General features: G+C 40.9%; 1 protein-coding gene across 1 annotated transcript in view; it reads right to left on the reverse strand.

The window, feature by feature from the left end:
* LOC126260599 (dopamine receptor 2) overlaps window positions 1–21,402 on the reverse strand; it is a gene marked incomplete at its 5' end in the record, with an annotated part of 764,332 nt that overhangs the window by 35,592 nt on the left and 707,338 nt on the right. Inside the window, one exon of the mRNA XM_049957935.1 lies at window positions 583–667. Within this exon, the coding sequence (XP_049813892.1) occupies window positions 583–667 (85 nt within the window). The remainder of the gene's footprint in view (window positions 1–582; window positions 668–21,402) is intronic.

Below are 21,402 nucleotides of genomic sequence, written 5' to 3' on the forward strand. Positions count from 1 at the left end.
AGGTGTGTAACACTCCACGGAGATCTAAGAAGGAATAAAGGAGAACAAGTTAAAAAAGAACCACACATTTTCCAAAACAGGAAAGCAGACAAATAAAATGGGTCGGACAGCAAGACAAAAGAGGACATAGAGGAAATGGAGATTGAACAGGGGACATTTCTTAACAAAGACAAATTGGCACTAGAAGTCAAGCAATTCAAAGATTTAATGGAAGATAAAAGAAACAGAGAATGAACTGGAGTCAAATGGAAGGGAAAAGAACTCACCATGAGGAAATGATTGTTGGGTAAGGACGAAAGAAAAGAGACCTAAATGATTATTTTGATAGTCTTCTCAGTTGGTCTGAAACGAAATTTTTTAAAAAAAAAGAAGAATGATAGCAGGTGTTAATACTTTCCACATTCCATTTTTCCAAAGTCATTTTAGGAAAGTAGTCTTCGGAGAAGGTGCAACCATAACAATTTCCTGCATAAGTATTGGGACAGTCATCGTCGTATACACTAATATCTTACAGCCTACGATAATTTTGTACCTCGTTTCTTGCGTCTAGTGATAGCAACACTGAGATACGAAGAGCTGTACCTGGCTGGGTTTGGACCGAAGCGCCGGCTGGTACTTCCGGCGCATCCGCCTGGGACAGCACACGCACAGTATCCTCACGAATGCCCTGAAAAGAAGGAGAAACATGTTTGACAGACCTGGACTGCATGCAATAATTTAAATTTGTGCCATTGCTAATTTCATTAGAATCAAGACCATCAACTGGATTTGTCCACAAAGCACTAGATCTAATTATTATCATGTAAGGGGCTTGCAATTAACAAAAATTGAAAACGGAGACGTTAAAGAACAACTGAGAAATGTGACAAGGATGTAGCCTTTCTTAGAATTATATTTATATTATTTTATTACGAAGATGGAACTCATTAATAATGCTCTTTCCAGACAACTAAATAATTACTCAAAAGACAGATAACTACCTTCAGTCCTCGAAATGAAATACGAAGGAGCTAAGAGATATCCTCTCAAAATTTCAACAGGAAGCCGCAATTTCCTGAACGTTGATAAAACAGGTATCATATAATAAGCTGAGATATCTGTGCACATAAAAAAGCCAATACTAATAAAGTAAGCGTCAAGTAATGTGGCTCAATAACCTGAACCAAGCATGGCAATCGAAGGAAAACAAGAATAAAATTTTGTAAAGCCACGGTTACTCCAAGAATGGAAATGCCTCCTGCACATTGACCAATAATGACAAGTAGGCAATAAAATTATCTACTAAAGGGAAATACACGTAATGAGATCCGAAATAAGAATTGTATATTCAGAGATCAAATGAGCTACGACAAACTTAATGTCCACTTTTCACTTAATGAGAGTAAAGACATGACACTATTCAGTCAGAGATAAAATGCGCTTAAAGAACTTAATATTCACTTTATGAACCGAGCATAAAATTGAAACGACATACAAACAGAATGGGGACAACAGAATAGTTAAAATCTAATGAAATATAAACGAATAGGAAGGAGAGATACAGGCTGACCGAGATAAAGGTGGCTTTACTAAAGATGTAAAGGGCTGTAAGCCCACTCTATGAAGTGAAAAAAGTTTTTCATTGTCAGTATTCAATGACCATCAGAGTCAAAACATACAGAAAACTAGGCAGATCCAAGACGGTACTTTACAATCAACATGCAGAACCTTTCTTCTCACGCATATAGCAGAACTTGTGATGCTTTCACCAGTTGCGGGACACGAACCCACAGTATGATTCTATGCCTCAGAATTTTCGTCAGTGCGCTCATAAGGTAGTTTGATCCCATTAGTGAGAGTTGGAATTCTTCGATATTTGCTAATTTACGTATTTCACAACGGCATATGATTGTAGATAAAACTACATTCTTGGTGCAGCTCCTGTGCAACATGCCAGCCAAGCCGCGAAGTTTTTCATAGGACGGTTAATAACTTGTCTTAGGTGTGCAGCGCCGCAAGTACTTCTTTTCACAGTGAAGCAAATCAGTTATCATTCCGTTCGACTACTGGAACACGCAGCATATGGACTGACCGTATTGATTTTAGAATCATAATGAATGTGGGGGTCGTTATTACAGCGAGTAGCCGGCAATGTCATAAACAAACACGTTTCGTTTCCCGTTAACGGAGAGCTACTAGCTGATATTTAATCTAATGCCAGCAGCGTTTTGAGCCTTGAGACAACTGTCGTGCGATGTCTGGGCAGACAGATACAGGCAGTATTCTTCTGAGCGTTTCCCTAGGCATTTCTTCCCCAGTCGAACGACAGAATATTTCAGTCTGCCTTTAACACTGCCTTCACCTCACGGTGATCTTTAGATTCACCAGGAATCAAACGCCGTTCGGATTTCACGTTAAACCATACGTCACCTGCCCGCGGTAGGATTATTGGGATATTTTAGGGGCATAGAAGTCTTCACCTTGCCATTCTAGACTCGCACCAGTTTACATATAGTGCAAACATGGTATTTTCATTTCTGTTTATTTCTATTTATCTGGATCATAATTTAGGAACAAACACAGACGATAATATCAGCTAAGACCATTGTTATCAAGCTATCATATAGTTAGATACTCAAAAACAATTTCTACATCTGCTTTTCATCAGTGTTATCTTTTACTAGTAGTCTCATTTAAAGATATAACATATTTTACTGTTATCGCCTTTGAGTCTACCGTGACATTAAATTCCATTAATCTTCCGACAGACCCCAGAATAGGTGTCTCTGCGATATGAAAAGGTGTGAAATATATATATTTAATTTAAGTGCAATACAATAAAACAATTCCACAATATGAAATATTAGAGCAATAAGTGTTAATTTTGATTATAAAATAACTTAAAACCTTATTTTAAGAATTAATGCGATGATGCTTGTGACTGTACGTCACATAATTGGACATTTGGAGAAAGGGAAAGGAGGTTTTTGTTATGAGACGTGTGAATTATAAATTATTTCAAGACTGTGATAGTGTGTGCGATGTTTAAGAAATAGTAAAGAACGTAAGTTATTATTATCAGAAAACAAATATCGATGTAATTAACAAAACACAGGTTTTTGGTATAATCTCTGTGTAACATAGGTCATGAAGATCAGAAACAATGCTTTGATTGAACTCACTCTCCTGATTTGTTTCAGCTAACGGTAGGCCGCCATTGTAGTGCTGTCTGATAATTAACGTAAGTTTTATCTGTATTTTTGAAAAATATAATAGAAACTGTTATTAGAAAGTGTGTATTATTGACTTAGTTGTCACCTCTCATGATTGAAACCATTAATTATAATTAACAAAGTTTTTACAGGACTTCATTGTGCAGGGAGCTCATCTCCCCTAGCAGGATTTATCCAGCCATTACGCTGACGACTCATGTTATTAAATGTAAATGCGAGAGACTTCGCAATTTTGATCTTTCATTAATTTCGAAGTTAAAATTAATTTCAGTTGCCAAAATTCACAGCATTGAATGAGTTCAGTATGTTTCATTTTGGCCGCCTAAGGGCAGACGAGCTTCTCTCCAGTTTTGTCTTGCAAATAATGAACAAGAAATATTGAAAATCATTACATTCCGCAATATCTCAGTTAATGTTTATGTAATTTGGTACATAAATAACCAGTAGCCCATGAGACCCATATTAATAATTACAGTTTGCGTAAGAATACGCATATTTTCTTTTCTAAATAGCAGCGCTCACGCAAACTATTTATTACAAGGCGGTGAGTCGCGCGCTGTGTTTAAGAAATATTATATCGTACGTACTTCGGGGCAGCCGATGTCTGTACGAGTGTTATCGCGGTATAAGTTAATTAAAAGTCTCATGCTAGCCCACAGTATTTAAAGCCACCCCAAAACAAAAACATAAAATATATAATTATAAAAATAAAAATATACATCTATACCGTGATATGCTCTCCAGTGGAATAGAAGGAATCACACAAGACAAAGTTCTTTAACTCAATCGTAAATTCCGTTCCATTACTTAAAAGTATATTTCATATATTATTGAATGAAAATGTAGCCACGTATCTCTCCCTTATGTACTAAAGTTCACTCCTTGACGTATCCATTGTGTACACCATCTTTCAAGAAAATAAAAATATACGTGAGATCGTTCTCATAACATTCTTGTGTGATCTGGAAATACTCTTACAGTTCCATTCCCCCAAAAACTGTTTCTGCAACTCATTATTGAATGTAAAATGTAGAATGCGTTAATTTCTTCCCTTTTGAATACTGCTGAGTGTAAGTTTTTCGGTGAAAATTGTGATTTATATATAGTCGCAAAAAGTAATAATATCACCTCCTTGTATTTAATTGTTTCAATGGACTATTTTTGTTGTTTTGGAGAATACTAATTGAAGTACTGAATTTTATGCACTTAATCTTGGCAAAATGTAATGATAGTGAGATGTCTTGACGCCATTGCTAATGTTTTTAGGTATCTTATTAGTTGTGTTTTCAAAAATAGGGTTCATATTACTTCTTGTTGTTATATTTTTTTATTAAATGCGGTTAGGACAAAATCTGTATCTTCTGAGAATGGATTTAAATATCTCAGTGCCTGATGAGGACTCAGAAGAGAATCTTGTGGTACATGGTAAGAAATAGTGATATAAAGGTGATATAACAACTATGACTTCACTTATTCTAGTGTTCTACAATGTTTTACCTTTTGTCCACACAAACGAAAAATTTTGCGCCTCTCCACATGAACCGTGCACCTTGCCGTTAGGGGGAGGCTTGCGTGCCTCAGCGATACTGACAGCCGTACCGTAGGTGCAACCACAATGGAGGGGTATCTGTTGAGAGGCCAGACAAACGTGTGGTTCCTGAAGAGGGGCAGCAGCCTTTTCAGTAGTTGCAGGGACAACAGTCTCGGTGATTGACTGATCTGGCCTTGTAACACTAACCAAAACAGCCTTGCTGTGCTGGTACTGCGAACGGCTGAAAGGAAGGGGAAACCACAAACGTAATTTTTCCCGAGGGCATGCAGCTTTACTGTGTGGTTAAATGATGATGGCGTCCTCTCGGGTACAATATTCCGGAGGTAAAATAGTCCCCCATTCGGATCTCCGTGCGGGGACTACTCAAGAGGACGTCGTTATCAGGAGAAAGAAACCTGGCGTTCTACGGATCGGAGCGTGGAATGTCAGATCCCTTAATCGGGCAGGTAGGTTAGAAAATTTAAAAGGGGAAATGGATAAGTTAAAGTTAGATACAGTGAAGTTCGGTGGCAGGAGGAAAAAGACTTTTGGTCAGGTGAATACAGGGTTATAAATACAAAATCAAATAGGGATAATGCAGGAGTAGGTTTAATAATGAACAAAAAAGTGGAGCGCTGGTAAGCTACTACGAACAGCATTATTGTAGCCAAGATAGACACGAAGGCCATACCTACTACAATAGTACAAGTTTATATGCCAATTAGCTCCGCAGATGACGAAGAGGTGGAAGAAATGTATGATGAGATAAAAGAAATTATTCAGATAGTCAAGGGAGACGAAAATTTAATCGTCATGGGGGACTGGAATTCGACAGCAGGAAAAGAAAGAGAAGGAAAAGTAGTAAATGAATATGGACTGAAGTTAAGGAATGAAAGAGAGAGCCTTCTATAGAATTTTGTGCAGAGCATAATTTAATCATAGTTAATATTTGGTTTAAGAATCACGAAAGAAGGTTGTATTCGTGGAAGAGGCCGTGAGATACTGGAAGGTTTCAGATAGATTATGTAATGGTAAGACAGAGATTAAGGAACCAGATTTTAAATCTGCGTCGGCTGCATGTGTCTACCTCCACGATGCTGTGCTTTTAAGTTTGAAAGTTGTTTATGTAGCCCCATTTAAAATTTCGACATTGTTGCACAGCATTTATTTTACTATGCGATCTTGTTTTGAAGACTTTTTCTGTTTTTATCCATTTTACTCAGTTTTTACTTTTGTAAAACCCAAGTGGGTTTCAAAAGATTACCCTGGTTCAGAAAATTAAGAGCCGGACACACGTTTGAGACCTACGCTGAAATTACTGCTTGCAAGAGTATGACTGACGGAAAAGGTTTGAGATCTTAACTGTGGATCCTAAAACTGATATTTGCATGACGTTAAATATGACATTAACTGGCGGTTGAGGTCTTGACATAAACAAGTTTTAATTGAACACATTAATTTATTCAATTAAAAACACAAACATAAAACGCATCTGAATATGAAAGAACTTCAGTTGTTATTACAAATCTGTCCTCCATGAAATACATCAGGTAATCCTGCTGGTTCTCACAGTTCGTCGAAGATAAATGCAAACGTACCCTTTAGACAAAACTGACGTTCAGAAAATAACTCACAAGCTTCTAATAAAATAAATGTATTGCCTGTTGGCTGACAGATGGAGAAATGCATGCATCTACTAAAGCAACGCTGAATCTGAGACAGGTAACAGCAATTATTTGACTAAATACAGGCCAATGACTGTCCTATGATGTTGGCGCTGTTAATAATACTCACCGTTAATAATCAGCAACATATATGCAGAATGCTGCCGGAATGCCTCTGTCTCTGAATCACAGGTTGAGGATCGTGCTTCTGGCAATACGAAAACTGGACCTCCATCAGCTGCTAACATGGGCACCAGATGTGCACAACTGTCTGTCTCCGAATGAACTTTTCTATCCGCCCTCGTCTCCATCACCAGGCGAATTCCTAGATCCACCCTCATCTACATCTCTGGATGAACTCTCCGACACGTCTGCGCCTCCGTCTCCCACAAAATGCTCAGATATGCCCATTTTTCATCTGTGAACGAAGTCCTAGAACCGGCGTTATATCTCCAGACGAACTCTAAATTCTTTTAGCTGAATTATGCAGCCTCCTCTTCCCTTTCTGCCAAACGAGACATGAACACCAATCACTGAATAGGAACATTCAGGTGGGCAATGGAAGCTTGAATTCTTATCTGCTGAAGGCAATCTGCGGAACAAATAAGGACACTGGCCACCCGCTGTTAAAATCCCTCCCCATCGCCACTGCTCGGCCAATAGGATGGAGGCGAGTCCTAAATGCACAGTTGCATCAGCCCCCCCCCCCCCCCCCCGGAAAGGCTACCACCACGAAGAAAAACCTCTTGCTACTTGCCTGGCTGACTCGGACTTGGTTCTTTGGTTACGTTGGGCCCTGCCTTCACTGTCTTGCCTGCTACAGATCTAGTTAGCGCCCTGTTCCCACACACTCCCAGAAAGCAAAAAGAAAAAGAAGACTTGCACCATGTTAAATGTAGTTAAGATATGAAGTTAGTTACAAGTCAATATGAACAGTCACTGCAGTCCATTTTGCTTTTATAAAACGTTATCATCTTTTTCCTCCTCCCCTCCCCCATTATCTAAGAAGAGTGCAGGTCTCATATTAAATGAAAAACGGCGTGCCACATGGCTTGCCACTTTTCTCCCTTTGTTTTCCATTTTTATGTGCCTCTAATCTTGCAAAGAGTTCATAAAGGCCTTGGTGACCGAAAGCAGACTTGCTGTTAGAATTAAAATTTCAATTGGTGCTGAAATTTCGTTACAGTTAATCAGCACAGTTGGCAGCATCTTAAGCCATCATGTTGAACATGTTGCCAAAAATCTCTGAGAAAATCGAATACATCAAAACAGACATTAATGTTCAGTTCTAATTCAGCATTTAGTAATAAAATCGTATGATAGCACAGTGATAAATGACATTCGGTTTTGTTACGGTTCCTCAAAACAGTGAGGTAATTAATAGGTAATTACTTTATGCTATGTAAGATGCCCAAAGTGGTTTTTTGGAAGTGCCAAAAAAACCTTTGAGCCGCTTATACTGGAAATGAGCAGAATTTTAATTTTAATTTTCAGCCTCCAATTTGAAAATTGGGGAGAAAGTGAATTCCACGACGTCAGCAGAAAGCGCGCTTCCGAGCGGTGTAATCAGCTGGTAGCCGGCTTTGGCGCACTGCAACTAGCTGCACGCTGCCGTGGTTGGTGGATTAACAAGCAAATAGGGACGGATACGCGGCGGGGCTATTAGCTGGAAGCGCGCTCGTAACGAAGAGGCAGTCCTCGCCGGCCCGGCAGCCTTTGTCGGACGGAGCCAGGGCTGCGCGGCGCGGGCGGACCTCGGCGAACCAACCGGCACAGCCTGCCGTCCCGTGCCGTCACGGCGACCACCCGGCTCCCCGGCTTCTGAATATTAATGAAGGCCGGCCGAGGCTTGTTTTGTGCACCCCGGCAATTTGTCGCCCCTCTTTGAACCGTGAAGAAATGGAGGGAAAAAGGAAGCTAATTGAGTTCGACCTTTGCGACTCCCTTTGTTCGCCTGTTTAATTTTTGTTACTCGAGGAACTGTTAGTTCATTCCGGCACCAATCTTCTAGTTAAGGCTTTGCTGCGAGCTACGTGAGCGAGGTTATTTAATATTCCCAAAGGAAGCTATCCCTCTTTCGTAGCAGTTGGAGAGCTGGCGCCACACCTTAGACACTGTAAACTTCGGTCGTTCTGCAAGTGATTTCGAAACTTTCTTAAGTTCCTAGAAGAGCGGTTTTTCTCTCAGCTTATATTCTTGATCTTCAAGTAGCTTCAAATTTATGAACTCAATATTTTATGAAATCGAAGAATTTCGCCATATTAAAAATAGTCACTCCTCAAAAGAGCAGACTGGCGGTCTCTTTGGACGCCCAGTATATGGTGCATAACTGGTAACAAGCGGTCATCTGATACTCCACCAGAGACGTATGGCGTGACAATGCCAGTCGATTCTACGGTATCAGCTTAGTACGAGTAAGAGGTGTCAACGTGAAAAACCTGAAAGTGTGGCAATAATGAACTTGAACGTTCCAATGACCACACCATGAAAGAACCAGGTGATCAAAAAGTCAGTATAAATTTGGAAACTTATAAACCGCGGAATAATGTAGATAGAGAGGTAATAATTGGCACACATGCTTCGAATGACATGGGGTTTTATTAGAACAAAAAAAAAACGAAGTTCACAAAATGTCCGACAGATGGCGCTGGACAGCAAAACTTCAGTAACTGCTACCGTGACGGGTGAGAGGTACGCCGATATGTTACAGAATCGCATCATCCCCAGCCTGGCTGATAAACACCTGCTGGAACGTACGATGTTTATGTAGGATGGCGCTCCACCCCATATTGCTAGACGCGTGAAAGATCTCTTGGCTTCCCAGGTCCCCAGACCTCAGTCCGTGCGATTATTGGCTTTGAGGTTACCTGGAGTCGCAAGTGTATCGTGATCGACCGACGTCTCTAGGGATGCTGAATGACAACATCCGACGCCAATCCCTCACCATAACTCCGGACATGCTTTACAATGCTGTTCACAACATTATTCCTCGACTACAGCTATTATTGATGAATGATGGTGGACATATTGTGCATTTCCTGTAAAGAACATCATCTTTGCTTTGTCGTACTTTGTTATGCTAATTATTGCTATTCTGATCAGATGAAGCGCCATCTGTCGGACATTTTTTGAACTTCGGTTCTAATAAAACCCCATGTCATTCCAAGGACGTGTGTCAATTTGTACATCTGTATCTACATTATTCCGTGATTTATTTAGTTTTCAAATTTATACTGACATTTTGATCACCCGGTAGTAGTGCGAGTTATTGAGGTATCAGCACGGACAGTTCAACTTGTCTGCAAGTAGTAATCTAGCACTCTAAGGCATTTAATCAGGCTCGTAAAAGTGGTCTAGGGTACTGCCTTTCATTAGCAATCAAAATGTTCGAAACCCGCGACCGCTTAAATATTGAGTAATAACCAGCATTGGCAGCCGAAGACTTCCGGCATAGGAAGTCATCCTCATTCTGCCAACGGTCTCGTCAAAGAGGGTGGAGGCACGGACAGACGTTCAGGGCATTCTCTTGTCCTAGGGGTGGTAATTTCCCGTAAAGGCGGAAAAATCATCAATGATCAACGGTATGAAGATGCAGGAGGCAATGAAAATAACTGCATTAAAGACACATTACGCTTATCTACAGGACATGTGGCCTGTAATCGAAAAATTGTGATGCGATCTCTCCATTGGCAAATGATTCCGGAAAAGTATCCCATTCAAATCTACGGGAGGGGCTGCGAAGGGGGAGGTGACCATAAGAAAAAGATTGAACAATCAACGAAACGATAACGTTCTACGAGTCTGGACGTGAAATTTCAGAAGCTTGAACGCGATAGGGAAGCTAGTAAGTCCGAAAAGGGAAATCAAAGGCTCAGTCTTAGCTATACTGGGGGTAAGTGAAGTGAAAGGGAAAAGAGACAAGGGCTCCGGTCAGACGAGTACACGGTAATATCAACAGCAGCAGAAAATGATATAATGGGAGTAGGATTGGTTATGAATAGGAAGAAAGGGCAGAGAATGTGTTACTGTGAACAGTTGAACAGGTCAGTGATGAGATTGTTCTTATCGGAATCGACGGCAAACCAACTACGACATCGATATATATATATATATATATATATATATATATATATATATATATATATATGCCGACGTCACTATCTGACGATGAAGAGACAGAGAAAGCATATGAGAATACTGGAAGCGTAAAATGGTACGTAAATGCAGATGAAAATCTAATAGTAATGGGAGACTGGTATGCAGTTGTAGGGGAAGGAGGAAAAGAAACAGTTACAGGAGAATATGGGCTTAGGACAAGGAAAGAGAGAAGAGAAAGACTAATTGAGTTCTGTAATAAATATCAGAGAATAATAGCGAATACTCTGTTCAAAAATCACAAGAGCAAGAGGTATATTTGTGAAAGGGCGGATGATATGGGAAGATTTTAGTTAGATTACACTATGGTCAGACAGAGATTCCGAAACCAGGTACTGGATTGTAAGGTGTATCCAGGAGCAAATGTAGACTCAGATCATAATCTATTACTCATCAAGAGTAGGATGAAGTTTAAGAGATTACTCAGCAAAAATCAATAGGCAAAGAAGTGGAATAAGAAAGTACTAAGGAATGATGAGGCACATTTGAACTACTCTAGAGCTATAGATACAATAATAAGGAATATCTCAGTAGCCAGTACAATAGAAGAGGAATGGACATCTCTAGAAAGAGCGATCACAGATGTTGAAAGAAAAACATAGGTACAAAGAAGGTAACTGCGAAGAAACCGTGGATAACAGAAGAAATACTTGGGTTGATCGATGAAAGAAGGGAATACAAAAATGTTGAAGGAAATACAGAAATACAAGTCGTGGAGGAATGAAGTATATAGGAAGTTTTGGAAAGTTAAGAGGAAATGGCCGCATGAAAAATGTGAAGGAATCGAAAAAGAAGTAACTGTCGGAATGACTGACTCAGCATACAGGAAAGTCAAAACTGTCTTCGGTGAAATTAAAAGCAATGTCGGTAATACTAAGAGTGCAACGGTAATTCTACTTTACATAAAGAAGAGCGATCGGATAGGAGGAAAGAGTACAATGAAGTCCTCTATGAGGGGGAAGATTTCTCTAATGTGATGGAAGAAGAAACAGCTGTCAATTTAAAAGAGCTAGGGACTTCACTATTAGAATCTGTAGTTAAGAGAGCTTTGGAGGACTTAAGATAAAATAAAGCAGAAGGAATAGATAGCATTGCATCAGAATTTCTAAAAATCATTGGGGAAGTGGAAAAAAAAAGGCTATTCACCTTGATGTGTAGAATGTATTGGTCTAACGACATACCATCTGACTTTTGGAAAAATATCATCAACGCAATTCCGAAGCCTGCGAGACCTTACAAGAGCGAGAATTACCACAAAAACAGCTTAACAGCTCATGAATTCAAGTTTCTGACGAGAATAATTTGCAGAAGAATAGAAAAGAAAATTTAGGACATGTTAGATGATCAGTTTGGATTTAGAAACGGTAAAGGCACCAGAGAGGCAATTCTGACGTTACGGTTGATAATGGAAGCAAGACTAAGGAAAAACCAAGACTCGACAATGTAAAATTGTGCAAGATGTTCGAAATTATGAGAACAATAGGGGTAAGCTAAAGGGAGAGACGGGTAATATACACGAACAATACGTGCAAGTGCCAAGACGGAATAATAAGAGAGGACGACCAAGAAGGAAGTGCTCGGATCAAAGTGGGTGTAAGACAGGGACGTAGCCTTTCGCCCCTACTGTTCAATTTGTACATAGAAGAAGCAATTTGTACATTCAAGAAATAAAAGGAAGGTTCTGGTGTGGAACTGAAATTTATGATGAAACGGTGTCATGATACGTTTCGCTGATGACATTGCTGTCCTGAGTGAAAGTAAAGAAGAATTACATGATCTGCTGATTGGAATGAACAGTATAGTGAGTACAGAATATGGACTGCAAGTGAATCAAAGAAAGACGAACCTAACGAGAAATAGCAGAAATGAGAACAGCGAGAAACTTAACTTCAGGACTGATGGTAGCGAAGGAGATGGAGTTAAGGAATTCTACCACCTAGGGAGCAAAATAATCAATGACAGACGGAGCTAAGAGGACGTCAAAAGCAGACTGGCACTGGCAAAAAAGGCATTCCTGGCCAAAACAACTCTACTTCTATCAAACATAGACATTGATTTGAGGAAGAATTTCTGGTTTTTGGAGCACAGCATTGTATGATAGTGCAAGATGGACTGTGCGACAGCCGGAAGAGAAGAGAGTAGAAGCAGTTGAGATGAGGTGTTAGAGGCGACTGTTGAAAATTAGGTGGGCTGATAAGCTAAGGAAAGAGGAGGTTCTCTGCAGAATCGGAGAGGAAAAGAGTTCTGCGCAGAATCGGGGATGAAAGGGATATGTGGACAACACTGACAAGGAGAAGTTACAGGATGGTAGGACATATGTTAAGACGTCAGCAAATGACTTCCTTGGCACTCTAGGGGGTTGTAGAGAGCAAAAACTGTAGAGGAAGACAGAGATTGGAATATATCCAGCAAATTATTGAGGACGTATCCAGAATAAGATTTTCACTCTGCAGCGGATTGTTTGCTGATATGAAACTTCCTGGCACGTTAAAACTGCGTGCCGGCCGCGCGTGGTAAGCCGAGCGGTCTAAGGCGCTGCAGTCATAGACTGTGCGGCTGGTCCCGGCGGAGGTTCGAGTCCTCTCTCAGGCATGAGTGTGTGTGTTTGTACTTAGGATAATTTAGGCTAAATAGCGTGTAAGCTTAGGGACTGATGACCTTAGCAGCTAAGTCCCATAAGATTTCACACGATTTTGAACATTTAAAACTATGTGCCGGTCCGGGACTCTAGCTCGGGACCTTTGCCTTTCGCGGGCAAGTGGTCTAGCAACTCTTTTCCTTTCTTTTCCTGTTATCTAATTTTGCTCTAAATTGTTCGTTGAATTTGTTCGGGGTGGGCGTCCGATGACACCCGTTTAGGTTCTTCGTTGGTCCGTTCACTCATTTCTTTTCTACAGAGAGTAGCTAACTCACTGACCGAACACGCTGAGCTACCGTTCCGGCAGCCAACTGAGCTGCCAAAGCACGGCTCACGACTCGTCCTCACAGCTTCAATTCTGCCAGTGCCTCGTCCCCTACCTTCCAAAGTACACCTTCGCAGAAGAGCTTCTGTACAGTTTGGAAGGTAGGAGACAAGGAACTGACAGAATTGAAGCTGCGAGGACGGGTCGTGAGCCGTGCTTGGGTATCTCAGTTGGTAGAGCACTTGCCCGCGAAAGGCAAAGGTTCCGCGTTCGAGTCCCGGTCCGGTACATAGTTTTAAACTGTCAGAAAATTTCGTTGAGGACATAGGTTGCAAGTGCTACTCTGAGATAAAGAGGTCGGCAGAGGAGACTAATTAGTGGTGGGCCACGTCAAACCAGTCAGAAGACTGACTGTTGCATCAAAAAAAAGGAAAGTTTCCTAGACGGAAGGGCCGGAGATGAATGTCACACGGAGCTTAGCTAGCTTAGCAAGATAGCTGTTGCCAAAAAACGAGAGAATGTGATGCTTCACTGATGAGGTCCCTGATGTTCTAAGTGTATATGAAACTCTTAGGAAGGTATGTATCAGTCAAGTGACATAACTTTAAAAAATAAAAAAAAACTGTAGTTATGTAAGCTTTTCCCTGTGGGCCTCCTGATCTCCAGGGCCATATATCTAGCTACTACACATGCCTGTCATAACATGAGGGTTGGGTTGTTTGGTGGGAGAGACCAAACAGCGAGGTCATCGGTCCATAACATGATGTTCGCAACTGATGACATACTTCGTATTTCATATTACATGTTTCCTCTCAGCAGCAGGAGTATCTGTTAAGTGAATACCTTAAGAAAGCCTCAGATATTTATTTCGGTTTAAGCCCGAAGGAAGTTATAAAATTTGCTTTTCAATATGCAACCAGAAATGAAGTTAACGTACCACTGTTTCGGGATGAAAAGAAATTGGCAGAAATGATTGATACACGTATTTTCTGAAGAGATATCAGAGTTTATCCATCCGAACACTTGAAGCCCAGAGTCTAGCCGGGGTCACCAGTTTTAATGAAGTAAATGTGAACAATTTCTTCAGTTTGCTTGAAAACGTTTTGGACAGATTAAAGTTGTAAGTTCAAGATATATGGAATATGGATGAAACGGGGATCACAACAGTACAGAAACCAGACAGAGTGGTAGTACGGAAAGATTTGAAACAAATTGGAAGGATAACCTCTGCTTAAAGAGGCAGCCTCTTAACCATAGCAACATGTGTATCCGCTGAAGGTAATGCTATCCCTCCATTCTTCATATTTCCTAGAGCAAAATGCAAACCACATTTTGTTCTAGACGCTCCGGTTGGCTCTGTCGGTGATGCCAATAATTCAGATTGGATGGTAGAAACAAATTTTATTAAGTTCTTCAAGCGCTTTCCTCGTTATTCTAGAAGTCTGAAGGATCGCCCAACACTTCTAATGCTTGGCAACAACGACTCTCATTCGTGTATTGAAGCACTTGATTTATTGAAAGGAAGTGGGCTGGTTATCCTATCGTTTCCCCCACACTGCAGTCATAAATTGCAGGCCCTGGACCAGAGTGTGTTTCGGCCACTTAAAAAATATGTCATTACTGCTTGTGATGATCCGATGAAATAAAATTGCCCCAGTTACTAACTTGCGTTTATTCCTCACAACCTGTTAACCACGCCAACTTAGCCCAACATGTGTGCCAACTTAACCTACATGTGACGTAATATGGCATAGATGCAACGTTTTAATAGACTTTTTTACGAATTCAGCATGTAGTTCTAAGTGATACTTTCATCATTAATTAATAACAAAGGGATACCAATATCTCCAGCATCGATCATATAAGCAGAAAGTAGTACAGCAAAAAATAGAAAAATCGTAAAGTAAAAACTATGCCAACTAGCCCCGGTATCCCCTACTTTTAACGTTGCTAATGATCTAAAACTTTCGAAACTAATCACCATTTACCCCTTCCGTCAGTGTAATTGCGAAACTAAAACGAAGAATTAACAAAATTTGATATAGTTATTGATCCATATGTCGACGTAATTTTGAACTACATGAACGTTATTCGATGGAGAAAGAGGGTAAAAACAAACGTTTCGATTGGTCATTTCAAGGCATCCCCCTTTTAAACCAACGTACCATATCTCATAAAGGCATATACGCTGTCTTACACTGATGGTGTAAATTGGAAACCTGTAACAAGTGCTTTTTTCTTTCAATAAAATAAGCCAACCAAAACTGTGGATGACTGCTGCTGTATGCTGTGATCGTTCTGCACAAAAGTTCACCAGTCTTATCCTATTACTCACATTTTTTTTTCGCTCGGTTTCTTAATTTACTACAAGTCGTACCCTGTATTATTAATGTTTTCTTTAAATTTACATCTCAACAATGGAACGTGACGACAACACAACACCAAGTACCGAGAGAGGAAAATATCTAACCCCAATGGGAACTGAACCCGCGTAGCTTTGGTTAGCAACCTGCCACGCTGACCGTGCAGATACAGAGGCGTCCCGATATAACTATTATACTCCCTGTATTTTAGTTTCTCCGCTCCCTGCGTTGTGTCACTGGAATCACACCTTTGAATACTGTATTGTTTTAATGCATCAGTAAAAATATCTTTATTTAGCAATTTTGCCATCTCTTGTCGTCGCAGTTAGGCTAAAGTGCGATGTACTTGCCTCTGGTACTCACACCTGTTGCGCATGTTATGCTATGGACAGCGATGTGTGGCTTGAAACACGGCTTGTGTATGTCCCTGTAAGTAAAGGTGGAACTGAGAAAACTTGGTTTTAGGCTAGGGATGGGGATTGTCGCCGAAAGAACCGGTTACCGGTGATAACGATTTTTTTTTTCACCCAAGTTTTAACTGAATGTTGACACCGCTCAGAACAACTAGTTCCTGAAATATTCGGTTTTAGGTTTTTTATTCCTATGATTTCTGGTAACAGAAGTACAAATCGAAGAAAGACTGAAAAAAGTTTGACCATCTCAATTTCAAGATACATAGACTCAAAATATTAAATTAAATATGCAAATGAAAAAAAGTTAGTCCTCCCACCTTTTGTCGCTTTTCTCGAAAAGTATTAAGTGGCTGAATACTACAAAAGTCACCATTATTCTGCCATTGATTGTAATTTTTTGAAACTCTGCTGAAAAATCATGTTATAAAAGACGGTAATACCACTATTTGGGCATTAATAATGGTCAGTGCTGAAGGATGAAAACTAAGGCTGAAACTCGTGTTACTTTGTATGTTTTCAAGGACTACAGGGAGATAAAGGCATATTATGTAGAGAGGAAGCAGACCAGCAGCTACTTTCTATTTATATTGTACTCTATGAATGAATTGTTGTTAAACTTATTACTGTTACCATGATGTCCTTTCTCTTTTTTTATTATTTCATAGAAACGGAAGACAAATCATTAACCTTTTAAAGCAACTGAAAGATTGTACTTTATTCCCTCATCACTTCATAAAATTACTTCCACACCAGGGTTGGTACCGTTATACAATAGAACAGATATCGGCGACGATGGCGAAAAACTACGGTAGGGATCAGGTGTGGCTAAGTCTTTCACACTGCACGTACAAGCGTACCTCACGCAACGAAACACGACAACAAGGACATTGTCTCTGTAATATTGCACCAATTCTTATACATTGCGTTTGTTGCTCTTTTCTGTTGGCATCGTTAGTGATATACATTTTCCCATTTTTACATGTAAAACCAATGAAAAAAATTACGAATAAAATTACTACCTTTGAAAAAAAAAGTGTTTTTAAATAGGAAAAATTTCAGCACTTCTGCTATGGGTAATTGATATTTCGGTTTTTTAGTCGGTTGTTAGCAAAAAATTAAAAAAAGCACCGAAAAATACAGGTCATTCAACACTGAAATACCAGTATTTGTTTTAACCGGTCACTTGTTGCCATCCCTATTTTAGACTAGTCTACATAGAAAAAACCGCGTACACATCTGGAGGGTGTGAAACACAACTTGTACGACTAACACTAACTTGCCAAAGCCGAGGCAACACATCACCCCGCACCAGAGCCTCTAGCATGTAGCTGCACGGCGATGAGGAAGCAGTCCACCGGCTGCCCCAGTGGATTACGCCGTTAACCTCTCACCCCCACACCAGACATGCCACCACCCGATCGCCAGTCGCTGCCCGCCAGTGACGCGATAGCCCTCCAGTTACAGCGAGTCGCGTGGAGTGCCCCGCGGAGTGCTCTGTCGATCCATATCGTCGAAACTCGCCTCGCTAAGCCGCTCGTTATTTACAAATACACCAAGGTTGGGGGTGGGGGTCGGGGAGGAGGACTTAAAGCAGCGCATCCTCGAAGCAAGACTATAGTTTAACGTCTCGTCTGAGAATAAGTCTAGAGTACGAACCTCGCACCTCCACTGCATCAGTTCACGTCCTTATCCTCGTTACGTTCACGTCAAATCAGAACAGCTCCAGCCATCTAAATTTTGAGTTTTATTTTGTTTGTACAACTACTTTCAGAGTTAGACTACGCCATCTTCGGCAAATGATGATCGAAGGATCGCTGAGTTCAAATGGCTCTGAGCACTATGCGACGTAACTTCTGAGGTCATCAGTCACCTAGAACTTAGAACTAATTAGACCTAACTAACCTAAGAACATCACACAAAGCCATGCCCGAGGCCGGATTCGAACCTGCGAGCGTAGCAGTCGCTCGGTTCCACACTGTAGCGCCTAGAACCGCACGGCCACTCTGGCCGGCCGATCGCTGAGTTAAGAAGAAATCTACGAATATAAGTAAATGAATGGTGGCCCCTATTTTGACAGTTTAGGAGGTGGGTTTCTTCCTACACGTTGGTCAGTGGGCCTGAAGATGGCATAATGTAACACTGAAACTGGTTCCCAAATAAAACAGTACTGGAAATTTAGACGGCGGAGGGTGTTTCAATTTGACATTTACAGTGAACAGCTGAGGACTCGCAACCATCTTAAGTAAGGATGGACTTACAGATACTCGCAATCTTAGGGTTTAGATGTTTAAGGGTTCTCCGAACAGTTAGCTGAAAGCACGCACCAAATGGGACTACGCCCCTCACATGGCATTTCATAATCCATTGCTGCACTGGTAATAGAAGGAATGAAGTCTGGTTTTAATGACCCATCGACAATGACATCAGAACCAGAGTATATGGTTAGACTGGGGAGGATGGCGAAGGAAATGAGATGTGCCCTGCGAAAGTATCCATCCCCACATTCACCTTAAGTGAATTATGGAAATAACGGAAAATTAAATATGTGTGGCTGGTTGGGGCTTGAGCCGCCGTCCTTCCGAACACGAGTGAGGTGCGGCAGCATTAATGATCATGTTTCTCTTAAATGCGAGTGATGTGGTAACAGGAACAGACACTGTACTAATATTCAGGATGTCAAATCAAACAAAACTTATTTTATTTGCCAACCAGTTACGGCGGTTTACTACTCCATCTTCAGACCCCTGACCGACGTGTAGGAAGATTCCACCACGGTTCTGGTCAAAACAGGGGCTAGAATTACTGGTATTAGGAGATTTCTGCTTGCTACAGATATCTCTTCAACCATTATCTGACTACCAGAACCGAGGTAAAATCTTCCTGCACGTCGGTCAGCGGCCTGAAGATAGAGTAGTAAACCACCGAAACTGGTAGCCAAACAAAAGAAGTTTGATTTGACATCTTGCAAACGAACAGGACTTGTGTTCTAAAGGTTGCCGGCACGGCAAAAAAAAACTGAGTGAATGGATCAATAACGAACTTCAACGGGGGTCAGGGGGTGTCCGCCACAAACAATTGCAACGAAATATAACGAACAAAACGAGATAACAAAAAAAGGGTAGCATATTTGTTTCATAATCAAAACGTCTTAGGTCCCGGTTTCGAGTCCCGCCACTGCATAAATTTTCTATTAATAATCAGCATTGGCGTCCGAAGACTTCCGTTATAATAAGTCACCCTCATACTGCCAACGGCTTTATCGAAGAGGGCGGAGGAGCGGACACAGGTTCAGGACACCTTCTTGTCCTAGGCGTGGAAAACTGCACCTAAAAGGCGGAAGAATCAGCATTGATGAAGGGCATGAGGATGCAGAAGGCAATGGAAACCACTTCATTAAAGATACGTAACGTGTATCCACAGGACATGGACATATGGCCTGTAATTTAAGAAGTGTCATGATGATCTCTCCATTGGCAAAAGATTCCGGAAAATTCCCACATTCAGATCGCTGGGAGAGGACTAACAAGGCCATGAGACAAAAAAAAAAAACCTGAATAATCAAGGGAAGGATAACGTTCTACTAGTCGGAGCCTGGAATGTCAGAAGCTTGAACGTGGTAGAGAACTAGAAAATCTGAAAAGGGAAATGCAAAGGCTCAATCTAGATATAGTATAGGTCAGTGAAGTGAAGTGGAAAGAAGACAAGGATTTCTGGTCAGATGAATATAGGGTAATATCAACAGCAGCAGAAAATGGTGTAACAGGAGTAGGATTCTTTAAGAATAGGAAGGCAGGGCAGAGAGTGTGTTTGTGTGAACAGTTTAGTGACAGGGTCGTTCTTATCAGAATCGACAGCAAACCAACACCGACAACGATAATTCAGGTATACATGTCGACGTCACAAGCTGTAGATGAAGAGATGAGGAAAGTGTATGAGGTTATTGAAAGGGTAATAGAGTATGTAACGGGGGATGAAAATCTAATGGTCATTGGGGATTGGAATGCAGTTGTAGGTGAAGGAGAGAAAGAAAATGTTACAGGAGAATGTGGGCTTGGGACAAGGAATGAGGGGGGAGAAAGACTAATTGTGTTCTGTAACAAGTTGTAAGGCGTCAGGCAAATCCTACACCTTCCATGAAAACCCTGACAACATAGCAAATCCGACAGTATGTCACATAGTTCCGAATAAATACTGACATTAAATTAACAAAAGTAATACGATACACGAGTGAGCAAATGGAATACCACAGACTAACACAAGAACGCTTGAATGCATGTCATACCTCCCCATTGTGAAACAGACACAATTCCGAGGGGAGAAATGAGAACAGAAGCCGAGAGCAGAACCGTGTTAAGCTAGAAGGCCCCACGATAAGGGACAGACACCCACGTCTCCATCCGACCGCCAAGACCACCCCCAGCCAATGTTAAAAGATGGAGCCCTCCAGAAAAACAGTATAGATTTTACGATAACACTAAAAGGGCCACACCAGCTGAAAGTTTTAGCGTGAGACTATACGCGTCTCTGTTACGTTGCCCCACCACGAAAAGTATAACGTTTCTCATTGGATAGACAGAGGTTTTGTAGGCAGAGCTTAAGGTTAACATTAAGACCCTGATTGGTCAGTTGAAAACACAGCCAGATAGCTTTTCTAAAACCAACTTCGGTAAATTGTAGTAAAGAGAAATTCGAGAGAGTGGCTTCCGAGGAGATAGCGAGGTGTGCGGAGCTGCACCGCCCGCCGCCCCCTGACGTTGCCTAACCAATGACAAGGTAATGAACGCACACGATACCACATAAGGGCGCATAAAGCTTCATTCAGAACCGCAGAAGTCTCATCTCTTACACCCCCTTTTTACGTAATACTAGCGTCGATCGTCAATTAAACCTCGTGGTATTTACATTTGCTATTAGCAGTTAAAAATCTGAAACACGATGATTTTTCTGTTAAATAATTATTGAGAAGCCACATCAGCCACTGTGATTTACGACAAGTTAAAGAAATAATTAAAGATAATTGACAGTCTCTGTAGACCATTTTGATAGTTTTCTCTTTTATGAAATTTAATTTAAACGTAGATTATAGATGTGATATGGCATAGGCCATCCTTCGATCCATTGTAGAACTAGGAAACCCATTCAGGGAATATTCGTTCACATC

This window comes from Schistocerca nitens, chromosome 5 (assembly GCF_023898315.1).
Source record: "Schistocerca nitens isolate TAMUIC-IGC-003100 chromosome 5, iqSchNite1.1, whole genome shotgun sequence".
NCBI lineage: Eukaryota > Metazoa > Arthropoda > Insecta > Orthoptera > Acrididae > Schistocerca > Schistocerca nitens.